This window comes from Eubalaena glacialis, chromosome 3 (genome assembly GCF_028564815.1).
Source record: "Eubalaena glacialis isolate mEubGla1 chromosome 3, mEubGla1.1.hap2.+ XY, whole genome shotgun sequence".
Classification (NCBI taxonomy): Eukaryota; Metazoa; Chordata; class Mammalia; order Artiodactyla; family Balaenidae; genus Eubalaena; species Eubalaena glacialis.
In genome coordinates, this window is record NC_083718.1 from 83,287,722 (window position 1) to 83,296,931 (window position 9,210).

The 9,210-nt window shown below is 39.1% G+C and overlaps 1 protein-coding gene across 1 annotated transcript; it reads left to right on the forward strand.

Annotated features, from left to right (window-relative positions):
* Nucleotides 1-2,426: 2,426 nt before the first annotated feature.
* On the forward strand, nucleotides 2,427-2,615 carry LOC133088172 (small proline-rich protein 2E-like). Its single transcript, XM_061185991.1, has one exon. It carries the CDS (start codon nucleotides 2,427-2,429, stop codon nucleotides 2,613-2,615), a length of 189 nt encoding a protein of 62 aa, XP_061041974.1.
* Nucleotides 2,616-9,210: the final 6,595 nt, after the last annotated feature.

Consider the following 9,210-nt stretch of genomic DNA (forward strand, 5'->3'; position numbering starts at 1 on the left):
TATATATGAAAAGAGAGAGAGACCCACACACACACACAGCAAGAGAGAGAGAGAGAGAAGAGACAGAGAAAGAGACAAATAGAGAGAGAGAGATTAGGAAGGCTGGAAAGTCCAAAATATGCAGGGCCAACCCTAGCTGGAAGGCCATCAGGCAGGGGAATTGTCTCTTACCTGGATGGGGGAGGGGTCAGACTTTTGTTCTATTCAACAGACTATATGAGGCCTACCCACTTACAGAGGGCAAACTCCTTTACTCAGGGCACTGATTTAAATATTACTCTCATCCAAAAGCATCCTTAGAGAAAAAGCTCGAAAAAAGATTGACCAAGTATTTGAGCAACCTGTTCCAGTCAAGTAGACCCATAAAAAATATCAAAAATTCCTTCCAGCACATGGACAAATTGTATGAAGAAAGTAGAGCACGAAACAGGTTAATTTCACTTATATTCCACTGTGATCAATATGGAAGAATCTACAGATAGGTTAAAATTATAGTAAAATTATTATTAATGATTAAGAAGTAGTGTATGAATGGCAATTAACATCAATGACTGAATTATTAATAAAGTGATTTCAACTATCTCTTGAATTTACCCCTAGATTTGATGTGAATCCATGTGCTTAAATAATTCATAAATAATAAATAGATTTAAAACTCGTTATTTGAATGGCATTGCCTATTAGATAGGGTTTTCCAATGATTTCAAAGGGACAGGAAGCCAGAAAATTTAAACACTCGTCTGAGCTTTCTTCAAAAGTTGAAGAATCCAAAGAGGTCCTTTGGGAGAAATTAGGTAAGAGCAGGTGGGATGTCACGTTTGGGAGGTATGAGTAAAAGGCTTGGTTTCTATTGTAAGTCTAGGTTCTGATCTGCCAGCTGATTGGAATTATGGTAGGTGATGCTACGCTCCTAGTGAATTCCTTGTGGCCGGAAGTGAAACAGATTTATAAAGTTCATAGGAATCTGACTGTTGGATGTTCTTAATTTGAAGGAACAAAGCAGGGAAAGGAGGGCCCTAGAGGTCACCACTTTACTAAACGTATCTAAGTATCATGATGGGGAGTCATCTGAGATCATCTGCTAACTTCTCTCAGTCCATTTTAGAAGAGGAGAAGAGATGTCACTTAGCAAGCTGTGGATCAAGGCGAAATGTATTGTAAGAAGGACTTGAGGTAAAGAGAAAGGTGTCACCAGGTAGCCAGGCCATTTTCAAACCAGTATGTACAACAAAATGGCCACCAGTTCAAGTGCAACTAGGTAGGCAGTTTTAGAAGTCAAAGAAGGTGAAAGATAGAAAAGGGTCATCTTCCCCAATCAAGAAAGGGAACACTTGCTTATAAGTTAGAGAACCCGCGAAATTCTCCCACTGCCATAAACCACTGAAACGGAGAGCTAAGGCAGGGACTCTGTGAGTCATGAGAACATAATCTAGTGAGGAGATCCTGGCGCAGGACATTTCCTGTTTTCAGAGTCCCTGCCAAGCCAGTTATGGATGGATTTGCATTTGGGTTGGGAAATGACTGCACGAGGCCAGTTTGGACAGCTCCGCTTCCCCTTGGGTGGGGCAGCAAGCCCCAACAAAAAGGTCCTGTGCTGCACGACAGCTATCCTCCTGCTACTCGAGTTCCGATTGACATTGGAGAACCTGGTGAGTCTGATTCTTCAGTTCAAATTAGTTCTCGGCTCCCTGAATGTTGAGTTTATGCCGGAGACAACAAATTAGATGGGTCGAAAGTTATGATCATGGGTATAATGTTACTTAGTGGATGGGAACTTGGAATATGGGCACAATGTTATATTGTATTTACTAGATTTCTGATACCTAGTTTGAATTCCTCTATTGAAAAAGAAATTAATAGGAAATTTTGACATGAAGGGATAAAGAGCAAAGGGTTTACCTTTTTCTATACCTTTTTCTTGGACCTCCGCTGTGATTTCAGAGGCATTTATTTTAGAAGGTGTGAGGCTCTTACATTCATCCTGATTGCCCTTTGCTCTGTACAAAGTCATCCTGTTGGGTCCTCATGAGAGAAAATGGTGATAGGAATTGCTTGTGAGCTTCACCCGATTATAGAATTTGTGATAGCGTTCTTTGAAGATGTTGTTTTCATAAAAAAAAAAAAAGAATGAAAAAACGAAACGGAAAGAGAAAACAATGTTTGTTTCTATAAAACAAATATATTTTCTTTGGAAAAGTTGTATGAGAAAAGAGAAGGTTTTCTCTGGGCTGATGAATAGATTTGCTAAAGAACGAGAGAGATGTTAGAAATTCATTAAAAGGTATTAAAGAGATTAAAACACATGCTTAGAGATTGGAGAGATACTGTCTGTTTGTGTTACACAAGCTTTTGCTCTTCTTCGTGTAGGGATTCCCTCTTGTGAACACGGTCATATACTTTCTTTCAGATATTAAGACTCCAGAAAGATGTCTTCTCAAGAGCAGCAGTGCAAGCAGAAGTGCAAGACACCTCCAGTGTGTGTAACAAAGTGCCCTGATCCTTGCTCACCTAAGAAGGATTCAGACCCTTGCCCACCTCAGCAGTGCCAGCAGAAATGCCCTCCTGTGACACCTACCCAGAAATGCCAGCAGAAGTGCCCACCCAAGAACAAGTAACAGCTTCAGCTTTTATCTGCATCTGGAAAGGATAAGGACAATCGGCTCACCTAGTTCCACAGCTCCACCTTCATCTTCTCTTCAGAGCCTATCATGGATACAGAAGAAGCTTTCCACCCTTCAGCCTGCAGTATGCGTGTGGTGATTCCTGATGGTCAGAGGTTTCCTATCTGAGTCTGCAATGCCGCTTCCCTCTGGAGCTACCCGAGAAAGCACCACAGAGCCTCAGGAGGAAAAGCAGCAGCTCTCCTCCTGGGGGCCCTCTGAGAATTCTCTCGCTGTCTTCTGTGTCTGTCTGTCACCTGCGCAGCGGTTTCTACCAGATGAGCAATTGTTACTTATCCTCCATTTCCTGAATAAAATACAATTCTTTTTGTGATGGTAAAAGTATTTTCCTTCTTTTAAAACCTGCTTTTAGCAATATTATATCATAATTTTGGTTGATTTCTATCCTTCTTCCATCCCAATTTTCAGGCTCTCACAATCAGTGTTATCTGAATTTAGAGTTATATCGATGATTGTTTGTATATAATTTCAAATCCAGGTTATTTTCTTAATTATTGCTTGATTGATTTGAGGAACAAACTATTTAACTCCTCAGAAGTTGAATCCCTCTACAAAATGTGGGGAAAACCACATTTACAGTGCCTACTTGCTTAGGCATAAAATTTACATGAACGTGTGTAATTCAGTTGGCACAATGCCGGACACATAATTGGCATTTGAGAGGTGGCCGATCATCATTGTCTCTGTCATCATCACCGTCACCACCATCCCCACCACCACCATGTTTGCTCCAGTAGGAAAGAGGCTCAGACATACCTAGTACAGCACAGAAAGAGATTCTTAAACTATATTACACTTTCATATTCTGTGTTCCTTTTCTATTCCAACTTAACCGTATTTATAATCTGCTATGACACATTAAATGCTTTGGGAAATATTGGGATATTGTGCATAAAATTATAGTAGTTCTGAAAACATGGGTAGTACAAATAAAGGGAAGTTTAAAGGGCCCTTACCAGGCAAAGTGCTGCCTGCTCTCCATGTGCACAACATGCTCTTCTTACTGCGAAACTCAACAGCCTCAGGGTCTTATTATATTTTTTCACCTCTGAAGTTACTTTCTTGATTGATTTGACCCCACCTTTGAGGTCCACTGGGGTTTCCAATGTTTATCTAGATTTACAAAATGACTGTTGCTATGCAGCTTGTTTTCTAAGTGCTTAGCTTACTGGTCCAGTAAGCTGTGAAAAGGGATGTGTTCTTTAAGCATATTTCTTCTTATGGTCCTGGAAGTAAAGGAGTCCAAGGTTTCAGAACTGCAGAAGGAAAAGATCCCCAGATTACTGCCCAAAGCTCATCAGACTATTACATGAGTGAGAAATCAATACTGATATTTGGGAGTTGTCTCTACTTTAGTTAGTGTTATTTGACCTGACAGAGAAATTAGTTCTGTGAGGTGGGATGCTCCTGTAAGACATCTTAAAATTAGGGCATTGGATTAAGAGTCTGGAGGTATTTGGCAAGGAATCTGATGTTGGAAACAATAAATGTGGTGATACATTTTATTCAATGGCAAAATGTTTGCAGTAATGGTTGTCCGTGGTATCCTGAGAGGCTACCTGAATGTTGGTCACTTGTTGACTTGACCAGGGTATTTCAATAGACATATGTTCAGGAAAAACTTTCTGTTTGGCAGGTCAGAAATTTAAAAAAATGAAAAGAAAAAAATACAGCCCAGATATTCAAAACCTTGTTGAATTAGGAAACTCAAAACTTGTAAGCCCTAAAGATTAAGAGATGAGATTAGAAGTGGTTTTGAACTTGAAGTCCAATTTCAGTTGACTGTAACAATAGGGAAAAGATACAGAAGGTGTAGTCTTTCCACCTGTGTGCCAGGGAGCCTCATGGTAATTGCATTATGTTCAGGGATCAAGGCAGCGATTTAATCAGGCCAGAAAATTACTTCCAGAAAAGGACCTGAGTGAGGTCCCTAGGACATAGAAATGATTGGAGGAATGAATTATGTCAGGTGCCTACTAAGTTTTTGAGGGAATTGACAACTAAATAAACTATATGCCAAAGCGAAAAAAACTGATTTTTCAAGAATTGTAATGACTTTCCAGCCCTCCTTTCCCCACTTTCCACCCTACCTACTTCAGATGTGGTCAGTACAGGTGATTAAAAGTGAATATCCACTATGAGGTGGATACAGGGCCCCAGAGAATAATGGATAAGGGAAGCTCTCACAGAGAATAGTATCAGAGCCTAAGAGAGGCAAGGAGGAGAAGGAACACAGAGCTTCTCAAACGTTGTTACTCTTTTGTATGATGGTTATTCTTTCATCTTTTCCCTCCAGGTTTATTGAGGTATAATCGATTAAATTGTACACATTAAGGTGTATAATGTGACGATTTGACATATGTGTACTTTGTGCAGTGATTTCCGCCATCGGTTACATAATACATTAATTACTTCAACAGTAGCCATTTAACTGTGTGTATGTCTGACTCTTTGCCTGTGTTTGTGTGTGTTTGTGTTTGGTGAGAATGCTTAAGGTCTACTTTCTCAGCAAGTTTCAAGTACACAACACAGTGTTATTATCTAGACTCACCATGCTGTATCTCAGACTCTCAGAGCTTATTCATCGTATGACTGCAGACTTGTACCCTTTGCCCAACATCTCCATTTTTCCCCCATCCCCCAGGCCCTGCTGACCACCATTCTACTCTCTGTTTCTGTGACATCTCTGAGTTTGGCAACATAATCCTAAATAAACATTGGCTCAAAGAAGAAATAACAAATACATATAAAATACTTTGTGATGAATGAAAATGAAAAGAAAACATAGAAGAACTTTAAGGATAAATGTAACACAGCACATAGAGAGCAACTTGCGGCTGGAGGCATGTGTTTTACAGAAGATAAAAGATCTCAAATCAGTAACCTGAAAGACATGTACGCATGTGTGTGGGTTTATGAAAATTGAAAACTCCTAACACTAAAAACAGCAAAATATAAGCAGTGATTATTTTTGGCCGTTTAACAAACGTGCTTATTTTTGAACAGCTTTATGTTTTCCCCATTATATTATATGAGGTAATATCATTTTTATAACAATTTATCATAATATTTAAAAAATATATAGTAGTCAGTGAAGATGTGGCTGAGATGGAGGGAAAGATTATGTCCTGGCCTTCTGGCACATGCCTAGCTGGTGACTCTTTCACAGGTTTCAAGTGTCTCCTCTTTCTCTTCCTCTCCTACTCATTGTCCTCTTCTTCCTCCTTTCCCATTATAAAACCACATTCCTGAAAATCTTCCTGATTATTTGGCCAAGACAAGTTACTAGGCCACTTCTTCCTCCTGACTGCAGGAAGAATTATGAAAGATATTAAAGGACTATTACTAAATGCATGGGCAACATTTCAAAGTACTAAATTGAACAGTTAAGGTGTATATATTGGGCAGCGAAGGTAATATGGCTGGTGGAGGGTTCTGGAGAGTTGAAGAAGAAGACAGAGAATAAACAGTGAAAAATTTCTTTCTATTACTGTCTTCAAAGCCATAAAGCATGTTTGGAAAGAGCAGAAGAAAGCAAGTATATCAGATGAGCCCTAAGTCCATATTTCATCTAGATTTCAGACCTTAGTGCTCTGATCTTCTCTCCCCTCCCAACCGCACTCTCAATCACTTATATGTGATGCTGTGAGTATTAAATGGTATCTTATATCTATTTTTGGTTTCACACAATTGAAATCTGATATTTACTTATGGAATACAACAGTTTTATTTCCTGATAAAGGAATTTTAAGCACACCAGAGCAGTCTAGGGAAGTGTTCTCCTCAGGTGAGATAGGATATCCTGATTCCATTAAACATGTGTTCCCACATTCTACAGTAACATTAAGTGAGAGTTACAACTTTATTCCTAAGCGAGACACGGCTCTTCACCAGCCATGGCCCATCACGAGAAGCTTCAGTGCCCAAGGGGACAGCATAGAAAAGAGTAGTGTTCAGGCCCAGGATAGAAGAGAGGAACTGGAGAAGAACGGTTGACAGCTAAATCTCTGAAAAGGCAGACAGGAAATCTTTGGAGAACATGCTAGGACACTGTTTCCCGAACTTCAATTATTCGCTAAAACCTCATTATATTTGTCATAATTCCACACCACATGTATTATGTAACATTAATAATTTTTACTTTAAGTTCACTTCATAATAACTTTGAAAATTTTTAATTTAATTGGCCATAGGTAATCATGTACATGATACGGCAGATGAAATATTCAAATTATATATTACATCATATATGTACATATATACATATAGAAATATGTTACAGAACGAGAGGGACAGGGGGAGAGAGAGGGAGAGAGAGAGAGAGAGAGAGAGAGAGAGAGAGAGAGAGAGAGAGATTACAAAGTTTGGCAAACTCAAAATCTGCAGAGCTGAAACGCTGCTGGAAGTCGATCTGACAGGGGAATTATCTTTTACCTGGGTCAAGGTCAACCTTGTTCTATACAGGCCATCAGTGGATTGGATGAGGACTTCCCACCTTATAGAGGGCAACCACCTTTACTCAGGTCACTGATTTAAAAAATACTTTCATCCAAAAGAATCTTTACAGGAGCACCCAGAATAATGTTTGACCAGATAACCATGGACCCTGTGCTACTGAAGCTGACCCATAAATTAACCATCAAAACTTCCTTCCAGCACAGTAACAAATTGTATGAAGAAAATAGAGCAGGAAATAGGTTAACTTGACATATGTTCCACTGTGACCAAAATGGAAAATGTAAAAAGTAAGTTAAAATTATAATAAAATTGTTATTACTGATTAAAAAACTGTATATGAATGGCAATGAACTTCAGTGACTGCATTTTTAATAAAGTGATTTCAACTTCCTCTTAAATTTATCCCTAGATTTGCTGTGAAACAACATGTGTTTAAATAATTCATAAATATTAAATACATATAAAATTAGTTATTTGAATGGCATTGCATATTGGGATTCCCAATAATTTCAAAGGAACAGGAAGCCAGAAAATTTGAACAATCCTCTGGGCTTTCTTAAAGGTGAAGAAATCCAAAGAGGTTAGTTGGGAGAAATTAGGTAGGAGCAGGTGGTATATCACTTTTGGGCGGTATGAGCAAAAAGCTTGATTTCTGTTGCAAGTCTAGGGTCTGAGCTGCCAGCTCCTCTTAGTTATGGTAGCTCATGCTGTGCTCTTAGTAAATTCCTTTTGGCCTGAAGTAAAACAGTTTTATAAAGGTCACAGGAATCTGACTGCTGGATGTTCGTTATTTGAGGGAGCAAGGCAGTGAAAGGAGGACCCTAGAGGTCACCACTTTACTGAACGTGTCTAAGTATCATGATGGGAAGTCATCTGAGATGGTCTGCTAACTTCCCTGAGTCCATTTTAGAAGAGGAGAAGAGACTTTGCTTGGCAAGCCATGAATAAATGAGAAATGCATTGTAAGAAAGACTTGAGGTAAAGAGAAATGTGTCACCATGTAGCCAGATGTTTTTGAATCAAGTATGGGCATCAAAATGGTCACCAGATCAAGTGCAACTAGGAAGGCAGTTTTAGAAGTCAAGGAAGGTGAAAGATAGAAAAGGGTCATATTCCCCAATAAAGAAAGGGAAATTTTGATTACAAGTTAGAGAACCTCCCAAATCCCCCCACTGCCATAAACCACTGAAACGGAGAGGTAAGGCAGGGACTCTGTGAGTCATGAGAACATAATCCATTGAGGAGATCCTGGAGCAGGACATTTCTTGTTTTCAGAGTCCTTGCCAAGCCAGTTATGGATGGATTTGCATTTTGGTTGGGAAATGATTGTACCAGGCCAGTTTTGGTAGCTCCCCTTCCTCCTAGGTGGGGCAGCAAGCCCCAGTGAATAGGTCCTGTGCTGCATGACGGCCATGCTCCTGCTACTGTAGTCCCAATTGAATTTGGAGAACGTGGTGAGTAGGATTCTTCAGCTCAAATTTTTTCTTCAGCTTCTGAATGTAGCGTTTATCCTGGAGACAGCAAATTTGATGGGTCCAAAGTTACCATCATGGATTTAATGCTACTTATTGGATGGAAATGTGCAATTTGGCCACAAAGTTATATTGTATTTATTAGATTTCTTATACCTAGTTTGAATTCTTGTATTGAAGAAGAAATTAATAGGAAATTTTGACATGAAAGATAAAGGATAAAGTATTTTCCCTTTTCTATGCCTTTTTGATGTCCCTCTGCTGTGATGTTAGAGGCATTTATCTTAGAAGGTGTGAGGCCCTTACATTCTTCCTGATTGTCCTTTGCTCTGTATATAAGTCATTCTGTTGGGACCTCATGAGAGAAGATGATTATAGCAATTGCTTGTGAGCTTTCCCAGAATTTTAGAACTTGTGTTGGCCTTTTTGAAGATGTTGTTTTCATAAAAAAAAAAAAGAAAGAAAAGTGAAAACACCTGCTTTTTTCTTTCAAATAAAGATATTTTCTTTGGAAAAGTTGTGTGAGAAAAGAAAAGTTTTTCTCTGGGGTGATGCATCGATTTGCTAAAGAGCGAGAGAGAAGTCAGAAATTTATTGAA